The 13,293-nt window shown below is 44.8% G+C and overlaps 1 protein-coding gene across 4 annotated transcripts in view; it reads right to left on the bottom strand.

Annotated features, from left to right (window-relative positions):
• LOC122718169 (serine-rich adhesin for platelets) overlaps positions 1–13,293 on the bottom strand; it is a 31,918-nt gene continuing 18,625 nt past the window's right edge. For 2 of the 4 annotated variants that reach the window (XM_043942966.1, XM_043942968.1), the window contains 4 exons: positions 2,162–4,480; positions 1,759–2,009; positions 1,219–1,635; positions 1–1,139 (listed from right to left, as the gene is read on the bottom strand). In XM_043942966.1, the coding sequence (XP_043798901.1) occupies positions 147–1,139; positions 1,219–1,635; positions 1,759–2,009; positions 2,162–4,480 (3,980 nt within the window). In that variant the 3' untranslated portion in view covers positions 1–146. Of the gene's footprint in view, positions 1,140–1,218; positions 1,636–1,758; positions 2,010–2,161; positions 4,481–5,232; positions 6,643–13,293 lie in introns of those variants that run through there. The other 2 variants (XM_043942969.1, XM_043942967.1) reach the window with 2 other exon arrangements.

Below are 13,293 nucleotides of genomic sequence, written 5' to 3'. Positions count from 1 at the left end.
TTTTTTTTTTTTTTTTTTTTCTTTTATTCGCGAGGTTTCCGACGAAAACTTGTCGAAATTACTCTATTTTTCATTATAAATCACTATGGGTCAAAAACGTTTTGACGGACTTGCACATAGACAATTCTTTGTATCTACAGTTTGACCTAAGCGGATACAGTCTCAACCATTGATTTTTTTATGATTTCCCCAAAATTTTCATCGCACTCCTCTGTACTTTCCGATTGCTGTTCGTTAGCTTGGTTCTTTTCTACCTCAACCTTGGTTCCATTACCGTGATAAGTACTGTGCGGCTGAGGCTCCATTTCACCGTAATACGAATATCTACCAGACAAAAGTTCAGAAAATGGTTCTAGTTTACCCATCTGTTGAACCACAGTATTCATTGGTTGTACCGAATTTAAATTTGTATATTGTGATCCGGTTGTTTCATCTTGCGCAAAACTAGTTTCATAGCTGGAAGAATGTTGTCCGGGATGGACCTGGCAGTTCCCCTGAATTGATCCGGTATCTTGTCCGTAAGGCGCATAATGTGAGAACCCTGCATTTCCTGGCACCGTTTGGAATTGCGGCTGAAATTGCACCCTAGATGTGGAAGGGAGATTAGCGTAAGGCTGATAATCCTGATAAGCAGGTTGTTGAAAATTTACTCCGGCACTTGTTTGGCCTGAGAATGTTTGAAAAGCTTGACTAAATTCAGGATGAAGTTTCCTTTGAGGTCCCTGCGTACCATCAACAGTATCTTCGCTAGGATAACAATCATCTCTAATCGCATACAAATCCAGGCTATCCTCTCTAGTACCAGATACTTCTGGCTGACAATTTGTCCCTCCGTCTCTAGCATCGTGATTCTCATAATGCAACGTCGTAAATCCACCGCCATTCAAACACGATTCCGTGGTCCTATTCTCCATCACGGATCCTAAATTGATTTCTCTTAACGGACTTCTACCGTTTTGATTGTCGGAAGCGTCATGATCCGCGCCTTCTTCTTCTTCTCGTTGCTTTTTTTCTAACTCTAACCGCATTAGCGTGTGAATGAAATGCGTTCGTACTCGTACCGGATTAAACTCGATCCTGCCTGAACTATTTGCACAACCATCGCGAGTACATCCGCAAGGGAAACCCGCTCTATCAACCTATTAACACATTAATCGCGTCATTACTTGTTTTTTATAAAAAAAAATTCTTTATTCTGTATAATGTTCATCTACTAACCTGGCACTTTACATTAGCTCGACTACAAGGACAACTCTCAGGATCGCAGTATCCTTTACACCCGCAACCACAATGTTCTCTGCTAGCTCTAATATCGCGGCACTCGTCCTTCTCGACCGCGTCTATTCTACGTACTCCTGCTGCTCTAAGTAAAGCTCGTCTCTGCCATGTAGGCACTGGTTGCAAGAAGTAATAACTATCGATATCCAGATCCTCGTTATCACTTTGTTCCTCGTCTGTATCATCGCTAGGATCCTCAGAACTGGAGGCTGCTTCCGATACGCAATTTGCAGCACGCTCGGAGCGTAATTGAGCTAGTCTAGCACGATGAATTCGCCTCTGTTCAGCGGCATGCTCCGATAACGAGAATCGTTCAGCATGAGTGTGTGTTGCGCTCATGCCAAGAGTGCTGCCACCCTGAGAAGGATAAATCGATTTAGCATGCTATATTCGTATGTACTATATACCATTAATACGTACAATGCGGATATAGTCTATGTAAAATTTATAACGAAATAGAATCTATATCGCCATATATACCTGAGAAGGTACACAAGTAAAACCCTGTGCCCTGGGAAAATAATAAACTGTGACTGCGTCGAACTGAATATTGCGTTTCTTTTTCATGGATTCGTCCGTATTGCTTCTCTTTGGGCTAGGAACCCCTTCCATACAATCCATCAATCTTCGTTTCAGATTACTCTTCGAAGGACTACGAAAATTCGTCAATGGCGTCTGTGGCGTGTCGGATACATCCACGTTCGGCACAAAGCTATCCAATTGATTCACTGCTGAAAAAGAACGTCATATCTTGTATCATCTTAATCACGTTCTTTCAACAAAAATTAACATATTTTTATTATAAATACGTTGCTCTAAACTTTAAAAAAAATTGACTACGAATGGAAAGGAAAATTATACAGAGAATAATATCAATAATTACCTTTTTCTTTGTCGGAAAGTATATCATCTGGTATCCTATCTAAGAAAGAAGTCTCGGAATCGCTTTCCGGTACTGGTGCGGGCCCTGGATCACCAGGAATCTCGCTTCCCAGACCAGAATCGCTTCCATCCGATCTAACCTCGTCTCGTGCACCGGTAGCAAGGGCCAAACTTTCCGCTGAATCTTCGGTGAAAGCTTCCGGTCTTTCCGGCTCCAACCTCGATATGATCTCCGGATTAATGTCGACGCAACAAATGGACTCACTCTCTTGACAGGATATTTGGTCGGAAGCAGCGTCATCGTCGCATCCACCGAGGCGTACGTTCGTCATGCTCGACATTTCAGAACTATCGGAACCGGTCTCGGTCTCCGTTTCCGTATCGATAGCTTCTGGAACATCCGTAGTAGTAGATTCCAACAACTCCTCCGGGGAGCTGGGTCTCGCCGTCTCGATCGAATCTAAATTGTTCAACGTTTGCAGATTCGTGGAGGAAGGTAGAGGGAAGGAAAACACGACCTCCTCGTCCTCGGCCAACTTTTCTATTATCGCCCTCGGTGCCGTTTCTTCCTTGTCCAATGTCTGTATCGTTGTCATCGTTCTTACCGCTTTCGGCAACGTTATCCTCTGTAACAGCACCTTGCATTCCTTAATGGGGGTGGTGAAAGATGACTCTAATTTTTCTTGTGCCGTTTGCAACGGGGATACTACAACGGAGTCTACTTGTTTCTCCTGGTCCTGTGACTCAGTCTTTTCATCACTTTCGTTCGTATAAGTGCACAATGGGACGAAACACTGCAACGATTCTTTGGGATCAGTCCTTACGTCTACGTTACCGGCATCATCCTTGCATTCGCTACTCTTCTTTTGCTTCCTCTTAGGTACGATAACCATACGCTTCTTATCTTTCCGCTCGGCCGCTAAGTAACGGGACAAATCGATCTGTTCCACCTTAACTATTAAATTGGGTAACGAATTTTTTATCAGTTCATTAGATGTTTCGTCGTGCGCAATAGCGCAAGCATCGTTCGCAGGCATGGTGTCGTTGCACGAGCACTCGTCGTCGATCGGCTCCTCGCACTGTTTCGGCTCCTGACACTTTTTAAGATTCCTCTCGGGGCTGTCGCGAGACAGGGAACAACAGGAATCCTCGTCGATGAACGGGTCCGGGTACTCGAGCTTTTCGCTCTGCTCTGCCAGCGCCTCCTCGACGCTGCCATTGGTACATTCACCTTCCAACGATGTCGCTACTCTGCAGATCCTGCGTTCCGCAGTGTCCGTGCAATCTATTGCAATCTCGGTATCGTGATCCGTTTGAAAAGAATCATCTAGACCCGCGCTCGTCGTCAATCTACAGTTAGTGCTCGTTAACAAATCATCGAGAATCCTGTTGTTTCTCGGCACACATCGACTTCCGACGTCGTTATCGAACAGACACGAGTCCGAGGACAACGATATCTCACCGAGGGTGCGCTCTCGAAGAGAGACCAACACGGGGGAGATCCTCCTTACTTGATTAGATTCGTTCTCCGGCATCTCGACGCCGATTCGCTTGATCTCCGCATTGATCGGAAGGAAATCGCTAGCCGGTCTCTTTCTACATATCGGCGACGAGGTGACGAATTCGCCGTCACTGGTTTTGCAATACTCCGTCTGTTTTTCGACGCATTGAATCATCGACGAAGACGGCGATGGCGATGGCGATGGAGACGGCGATGGCGACGGCGACGGTGACGGCGACGGCGATGGCGATGGCGATGGCGATGGCGACGACGACGACGACGACATTGATGATGAAATTAACGATGCTGCCATGCTTGTAGATACCGTTGTCTGCGATGTCGTGCATATAGTTAATATCGTCGTAGATGTCGACGTCGATGTCGATACCGCCTCTAAACAATCTTGTTCAACGATTAATTCGTTCGATTTCACTTCTACGTTCACCGCATCTTCACCTTCATCTTCCTCGGATCGTTTCTCGTTCTTCCCCAATTTAAGACCCATGTCGGAGAAATCTAGTCGACCTTCGTCGGTCGAAGAGTCGTTCGAGGTCTCGAGAGAAGCGAGCGAAGCCTCGCACGATTCTACACTGACGAACGTTTCCTCGTTATCGATGGATTCGCGAACGATGACATCGTCCACCTCTTCGGCGGCAGTCATCGAACAACCGACATCTTCGTCGCGTTCCGTTGATTCGGTCTCCGTGATCGTCGACGGTTCCTCAGTCGACGCAGATGTTGCTTCCGCCGAGGTGAAATCTTCTTGGGCCTCGATAAGACGGTCCTGGGCCGAAGGCGATTCCATCTGGAGCGTTTGATCTGCGTTGAATAAAAAAAAACACCAAAAAATTCGTTAAATTCGTAATCATAGTGTGCTATCGGTGATATCGTAATTAGAAATATCTCAAAGAAACATCGCGAATTAAAGAAGAAACGTATCTTATCTGTTGAATCTCTCGTCGCCGATGGATTCAAAAGATTCAATGAACGATCAAATGAATTCGAGAAAAGAAATATATAAGAATGATAGATCCGTAAGTTCGATGGACCATCACACCATCACCACCACCAGGATCGATTCATGCCATTTATACGTCAATCCTCGTACTATCCTCGTCTCGAATCATTTTAACGCGTCTAATCATATTCTCCGCGTTGCTTCTTTGCTCTCGAAATATCATAAGCAAAGGGACGAAGAGGAGGATGGAGGGATCAATAATCCACGCGCCGATACCGCGCACCGGTAAACGGAGAAAGACACAGTGGAATGCCGACACGGAGGAGGGAAAATAAATCGGGCATATCCCGAAATCTACTCCATAGTTTTCCGGAGAGCCCTCCTCTTGCTTGTTCACGATCTTGCGTGTGTCACAGATCCCACACGCGTATTACCCCGGACCCCGTGACTTTAATCCGTCGATATCTTTCTTATCGGGCCACCGAATATAAAAGGGACTCTGCATATAATCCTGGCCGGAGATTATTGATTCAAAGCTGGCAGGAAAAGAGGGGTGGGGTGGGGAAGGAGGGGGAGGGGGAGGTTTCTGTCTGCCTTCGGTTACCATGCGCACCTTGTATCCCTTATATACCCCAGAAAACTCTGCAACTTAACCAGGTGTAAAAGGGTTCTTGGTCTTCCGTTCCTCCTTTCGTAATATCTTTCTTTCTTTTTTTTTTTTTTTCCTTCTCTCTTTCTCTCTCCCTGTCTCTCCCCCTCTCTTTTTTTTCTTTACCTTCGAGCCACACGATCTTGCGTCCCCACCTTCCGCACCACTCTGTCCTCACGCAAAGCCCGAACCTCCGAACACGAGGCTCGACCTCGACAATCTCTTATCACGACAAAGCCTTTAAGTCGTCTCGCAACTCCAGCTGCCTCCATTCTGCCCTCGAACCCGTCTATCGTCCCTGAGATCAGTCGCGGAGCGATTGGCATCCTCCATCGAGGACAACCGTAGTGCGTAGGCTCTCGAGTTGCACGGCATTCAACAATGTCTGATTGTGCGCACGGGGGCTATACGCGAACGGCTTCCTTCGGGGAAAACGATTCCAATTTTATCGACGAACCAGCCTGCAAGAGTTCTCCGAGGGTCGACTTCTTAACGTCTATTGGACGAGAACGCGTTACGAGAAGTCACGTAGACCGATAGCGAAAAATCCAATATCGTTGGACGAATCTGGTGTTCAGATAAAAACTTTTCCAAGAAGAATGATTACGGTTTTAAAAAATACGAAAGAACGGAGAATTGGAGAACTCGATTTCGATTTACGTTTCGTTTCCTCGAGTATGAAATACCGAGAGAGAATTGACGACGATCGAAGTGAAGACGAGCGAGATTAAACATGGAACGTTTTAACGGAAGACATCTCTGTGCTCGTGCGATTCGAAACAAAGAGATAGCACGGGTCGAGGAGCGAAAGCTGCTGTGCGAGACACGAGAGAAGAGCGATTCAGAGAAACAACCTTGTCGATGAAAGATCCAAAGCAAACAGCGCGAGAACGATACGAGCAGGAATAATACTCGATTCGGGCTTGAAGCGAGAACTAGTAGTTGGACGTTCACGAACAGACTGACTGAATGTTCCCAGAAGAAGAGAGAGATACGAGACCGGGCCTCCTCTCTCGTTTGATGATGATGATGATAATACTCGGTGCGAGAAAGCGAGGGAAATATGCCTCTAAATGTGGAGAGTATAACTCGTAGAGAAGGAGGAAGCGAAGCGGAGGCGCGTGCGTCGCGTTCGACAGCTCGGAGCAGAGTGAGCGTAGCTGCCTCGACGCCGCGTCGATGACGATTCCGTTCGGCGCCGCTACTCGGTCACCTTCGGCTCGCCTCGGTTCTCTCCTCTGCACTAGTGAAGGGTACACGCGTACTTTATACGTAGGAGTATGCGTGTTTGTGAATGTGTAATACAGTGTATAGTGCTACGAAACGCGGTGGTTCTCAACGGCCGATCGAACGGAATTCAACTCCCCACGATCAATCTTCGCCTCTATTTTCGGCCTTTTTCCCAAAACTCTCGTTCCTGCGGATGGCTCCAACACGAATATTTATCCGAAACCTTTCAGAGAAAACCTACCTATCGAAGATAATACGGTGGGGGCGAGTGAATGGTGTTTCCAACGGTCAATTTTTTTTCCAACGGTCAATCATTGATTACATCGATGAAATTCCGCGGCCTTTATAGAGTAATTCTATTTTCTGCGCACTCTTATACGTGGCCGATCGAGACACACTGCGTAGGTTACGCCTACGCGTATATACACGCGTGTAAAATTAACGATTGATATTATTAACTTTTCTAGATTAAATACATAATGTTTTAGACTTGTGTTCGCTCTTTTCTAAAACACAACTGGAAAAGAGATGTTAAGCATAATTCATTATAAAAAGTAGAATTATCAAGTAGCTTTCGAATACCGTTGAAGCATGTAATTGAATTTTTTCGATGTAGAGCAGAGTATTCATTATGAAGTCGGCAAAACAGCTGGGGAAAAAAATAAGAAGCGTCGTAGATATGTAACGATTTAACATCCAGTTTTTAAATTATTTAAATTAACCTCCTTACACTTGCTCACAGACAGTCGACGATTATCGAGCATCATCGTTGAAAAGCTTGGTCACAACATTGTATACAGCGACACTCTCTGTTTATCCACAGGGAATTGTAGGCCTTCGTATACCTCTCTCAAGCTCCGATTCGAGAGTCCTTACTTATAAACAGGAAATAGGAAGATTCCCGCGTGTAACTGCGGAGAATCACCGCGTATTATCGATTCGAACGATTGACCAGCCTCTGTGAAACATCCAAGGTAATGCCCGTGTTTGTCCAACAGACGCGATATAATGTCTCGACTGCAACAACCGATCTCATTTGAAAAAGAGAAAAGGAAAAAAAAACAAAATGACAAAACCGATTTATACAAAAACGATACTCATGAAAACCACTGATACAGAGGATATTCACAGTATACCAAACAGGTTTCCATCGTTACATAAGCGAGTGTACACCAAGTGACTATATCATTCTTATCATTACCTTTGCATTCGACATTTCTGCTGGATTCGTTGCGGAATTCTCTCGATGATATCCAGAAATAAAAATATATATGAGGTTAGTTATCTTTTCGAGATTCTATTAATCGGATAAATCGATTTCGAACGTTGAAAATCTATCATTCGAGTTTAATTCTACAAAGGTATAAACAAAAATCGGTTAGTCGTCACCTAAATATTCGCACAACTATCCGGATGTTTGAAAATTCATGCGCGCAACACGATCCTCGGTTCTTGCTCCAACGTAATGCATTTTAAAAGTAGAAAGTCCTGCATAGGTGGCGTTGCTTGCAGAATTGGCGCGGTATTGTCTACGAACACTCCAGCTCTCTCTTTCGCGATCTCTCCTCTCCTTTCCTCTCTTCCATCCTCTTTCTTTATCTTCTCTTTATCGTTCTATCTCTCTCCGCCTCGATTTTCTTTCTTCGTTTCTCACATTTATATTTTTCTTTCTCTTTGTCACACGCACACACGCGTCTCTCTCACGGATGAGGTTCAACGAACGAGAGAGCGTGGCGCTTGCGCGGGGCTGCACGACTGCCGTAATTGTCGCTACGCTGCGAAAGTAGAAGGCGTACAGCGACAACCCTGTGCTCGTCTCCTTTCAGTTTTTCTCTCTGTTTTTTCCCTCCCCCGTTTTCCTTTTTTTTCCTCTCCACTCCTTCTTCTTCGCCTTTTTTTCTGTCTTCTTCTTTTTTCACAAGAAAGTAATGGTACATTCATGCAGCGACAAAATATCAAAAAACGGAGTCGGGCGAAAAAAAACTCTCACCCCTACGCGACCGACACTCGCGTTATAGTATCTTCTTTCTCTCAATGTCTTTCGCACGAATTTTTCGCCTCTGCATTAACCTACAGAAGGAACACGGAGACTCGATCCTGTTACCATGGCTTCAACATTCGTCGCTTTGCAGATGTTCGTGTTGAATGTGACGTTAAAATTTGAAAGAAAGAAAAGAAAACTATCTTCGATAATTTTTGCGTTAAAAAAATATGAGAAAAATGGAAAAATTTTAAATTTGAAAATTTCAATTTTGTATCATATTTATCTTCATTCTCGTCCATACAACGACGCACAAGCATCATTGATTTTGGAACAGATAGGATGGAAATGAATTTCGCTTCCCCCTTCCCCTCTCATCTTTTCTCTTAAATATTGAAAAAAAATGCGACATGCCATTTCAATGAAAAAATTAATCAAACACATGATCCTTTAATTATCCAAAATCACGAATAATGCCATTCCAAAAAGATGGAACGCGATCCATTGTGTTTTCAATTACGGTTCATTGAAATTTTACGCTACATCATAGCACGTTTCAACGTATCACGATAAACGAATAAACGATTTGTTACGTAAGCATATAATTGAGCAGCATCGAAGTTGGCCCGTGTTCGATTTCTTTTTTCAACCTCGATTGTCGTTTCGATTGAATATCAAGGTCGCGTTCTTGAGCCACATCGCGAAATTTTGCACGTCTCCTGGACGATATTTACTCAAGCCCGTACACACGAGAGCATATATACGTCACGACTTGTAAGCTTACACGCGACGAACAGGTGCATGGAAAATCATGTAAAAGAGTTACAACAAGGAATAAGACGGTAATCGTACCACTTTCCTAATCGTGCACCGAATTCATATTACGTTTATTCCCGTTTTTTCGTTGCAATTTCCTTTAATGATTAAATAATACATCCGGTACCGTTAATTTTATGCATGAAAGCTGCGAATTCAGAGAGACCTCATCCTAGATGAAAACGTTTCATCGTGATAAAGAACGAACACCTTCCTAATCTATCGTTGTAATAAATCTACGTTTAACTTTTGAACACAAATATTTATCGCTACTTTTACGATACAATATTGCATATTTCATTTTGAATTAATAAGTAAAGTATACAATATAGAGCAAAGATATAAAATAATAAATGTTACTCTGTACTATGTACTATGTACTATTAAAATTCCCGAATCGTTTTTCTTAAGCATCTAAAAACGCGATCCTTTGTAAATTTTAAATAAAACATTTAAATAAAACAAACTTCTTTGAAGCCCAAAGTCGTCGAGAGTTCGATTAACTCTTTCTCCTTATTCGAAGCGAGCACGTAGAAAATTGCCTAACGTCGCTGCCCTTGTTCCCGTATTCTGGCGGGCCGCGAGTGCAGATTTTCAGAAGCGAGGACATTCAAAAGGGACAGTTTGATCGGGCCTTGATACGAATTTTCATCAAAAAGAACCGAAAACGCGGCTTGGCCCCGGGTTTCGTCGGCTTTTCTAAACTCTCCACCGTGAAGGGGAAGGATCGAGCGGGACCATCGGTGGAATAGAGACGGAACATATTAAAACGTCGCGAGAACGAGCGAGACACGAGATCAAAGCAGTTTTACAACACCGGCAGACGCTGCGATATTGCTCCGTCGTGCTTTCTGCTTTCTGGGAAAGGTCCGAGGCGCTCTCTCTCTCTCTCTCTCTCTCTCTCTCTCTCTCTCTCTCTCTCTCTCTCTCTCTCTATCGTTCGCTCTCCCTCCCCCACTCTCTCATTTTCTCTTTCCTCTACCTTCCTCCACCTCCGCCCTCTCTCTATCGGCTCCGCTGTCCCTCAGTCGGTTTTTCACCTATACGGGCGCACAACTTTGAACACGACCAACACGAACACACTGCCTTTCTGCTAGTGAAACACCAATACATTCTCATAACCAATCTCCATCTCTCTCGCTCCTTCTCTCTCCTCCCCATTCTCATCAGTAGTATTTCTCTCTCCCTCTCCCTCTCTCTTCCCCTGGTCAACTAATACGCGCATCCTCTTCTCTCACAAGCTTCTCACACAAATTCCATACTTCCATATCCGTGTCTCGCTCGATCTCTCGGTTACTCCCACCCAATCCTGTCTTCCTCGCACTCTATATGCTATTGCTTTTTCTCTCCCACTCCATACTCCATCCTCGTCCTCTCTCTCTCTCTCTCTCTCTCTCTCTTTTTCTCTCTCCAGTCGCATCTCCTGCTCTATCTCCATTTCTACCCAGCCTCTCTGGCACCGCTTTCTCATATCCTCTCTGCGCACGCCACTATGGCGCATCACTATAGGACGGCATAGTGCGGACTCCAACTATAGCTCAACTAATACACGCGGTGGATATAGTAGTAGTACGCAACGCGGCAACAGAAGACAAGGCCGTAGCACGAACCGAGGATACGAAAACAATTTCGCACGACCAATGCCGATGATCTCTCTCTCTCTCTCTCTCTCTCTCTCTCTCTCTCTCTCTCTTTCTTTCTCTCTCTCTCCGTTTCGCGTTACGATAACTCGACAGAGTAAATATCATCATGGCCATTCATTAATCAAATAAACAGGGGCTGACGCTTATACGGGAATAAATCGGGCATACTTTTCAGGAATCGAAAACGCGAATGACTCTCCCTCGTCTCCCTTCGTCAAGGGATGATTATGTATCGTGTCGCACTACTGAACCGCAACGCTCGCGTACCGAGCCACTCGAGTACCAGTTGCTAATTCGTTTTGCTCGTGGCCCCTTCTTGCGAAACACGGAATCGCAAATCGTGCCTATGCACAAACACACGGATACAGATACACTTTCGCATATTTGAGAAATATGCGTACCAAACGTGTATGCTTTCTCCTTGCACGAGTATAAACCGGGTGTTCACGGAAATATATATATCCATTGTGCCGATCGTAGATGTACGTGAGAGGGGGGAGGAGGTTAGCATCCTACACCACGATGCACGGAGCGTACCGTGATACAAGACACACGATACGCGTGTGTGCGCGCCTTCAACACACCGTGAACGTACGGTGGTATAGGTCGCTTTGGCATAATAAGAGCGAGGGAGCGGAATATAATGCAGCCTCCTGCGCTCAGTGGCCTCCCTGGAAGCTGTGGAATGTACCACCCATTCTGCCCTCCCATTCTATACAACCGGGAGAAGACTCGCGCGGCGTTCGTCGTTGTAAACACTTCTGCCGACTATTAATACTAAAAATCTCAGAATCAGTGTGGGACGATCATTCATAGATTGGCCCTGGTGAAATTAACCGGATTTTTATAGATAGTTACGGGAGAGTGGAAGTTAAGGAATCGGGGACCCTAATAAAATTATTTTTAATCCGCTATTTTTATTGGCTCGCGCGGTTCGTTCCCCCTATTCTTTTTAATTATAGCAACATATTTTCTTTTTTCTTTTTCTTTTTTTTTTTTTTTTTTTTTATCTCGACACGCAAATTCGTCGATTAAAAAAGCACGATATCGATCGATGAAAGTTAATCGTATCGATCGAATTACATCGATCAATCCGGGATTACGTATCGACACCTCGTCCGAAGCCAATTCCCTCAATTACTCGAACGAATTATTCGCCAACGGTGTCGAGAATTTCACCGCGAGTTACACGATCGGCCATTCATTACGCGTCTTGTTTAATAATCCACTGTAGTGGAACTCTGATTCGTCGCACATGGTAACACGGTCCGCTCTTGTGAGGACGCGTGGCTGTGTAGTGTGTAAACCGTGGCATATCGGCCATTGTTGCATGCCCGGGGAATCTATACTTTTACGACTTGGATTGATTCGCGTCTTCGACCTGTACGCTACGTACACTTTTTCGCAGTTGTAACGCTTTAAATGATAATTCGAATCCCTCTTCGAATGCGGAAAGAATCGATTGCGAGGGAAATAAAATTTCCGAATACAATTTACAATGGTTAAGCGTTACGCGCGAGACAAAAGAACATGGTGAAAGCGCGATCCTCAGCGTGAAAACTTTCTTGTTACAATTTTCATCGGCAAAGCGTATCGATCGGCGCCGTGCCTAAGGAACGGTAATGCATTCGCGCTATAGAGAAATATACATAGAACGAGAAATATGACAAAAGAGGTGGTCGCACACGATGCTCGTTGAAGTCGTCGTTCACTCAATGCGCTCTCGACACGTAACATTCTTAACAAAAAAAAAAAAAAAAAAAAAAGAAAGAAAGAAAGAAAGAAAGAAAGAAAAAAAAAAGAAAAAAGAAGAAAAAAATTCAACACAGCTGAAAACATTCAAAGATCTCTCTCATTCGTTCCTAATAATCAAAGAAATGTCTCGAATAATCATTACATCGCGAGGCACACCAGCCACCACCACCGCGTATCCCTCCACCGTCCAAAAGTATATTGCTGTTTCGTTAGAGAGAAACGAGAAGGAGGAAGGAGAGGAAAGAGAGGCGAAAAGGGGGAGAAAAAAATCTGACAAGAAGCAACACGACCACGAGGATGCTAAAGGACAAGGGTGGAAAAAGAGAGGGCGGATGGTGGAGGCGGAGAGATGAACGTAGCTATGGATATTTCGCGAGGGTGCGAAGGAGATGGAGGGTGAGCTGCGGGGGTGTATATTGGGGCTTGTAAATGGGGGTGGAGGGGTTCCACCTCCGGCCGAATCGATCCCACCGCAGTGTAGCACTATAGCAGTCCACGTGCATACATACCATGGACCCCTCCCCTCTCTCTCTCTCTCTCCCCCTCTTTCTCTCCCTCCCTCCCTCCTTCTCTCGTTTCCTCAACCCCGTTCGCTCCTCC

Source organism: Apis laboriosa, unplaced genomic scaffold (genome assembly GCF_014066325.1).
Source record: "Apis laboriosa isolate Shangri-la unplaced genomic scaffold, ASM1406632v1 scaffold5_cov152, whole genome shotgun sequence".
Lineage (NCBI taxonomy): Eukaryota > Metazoa > Arthropoda > Insecta > Hymenoptera > Apidae > Apis > Apis laboriosa.
This window is presented reverse-complemented; position numbering and strand designations above follow the sequence as displayed.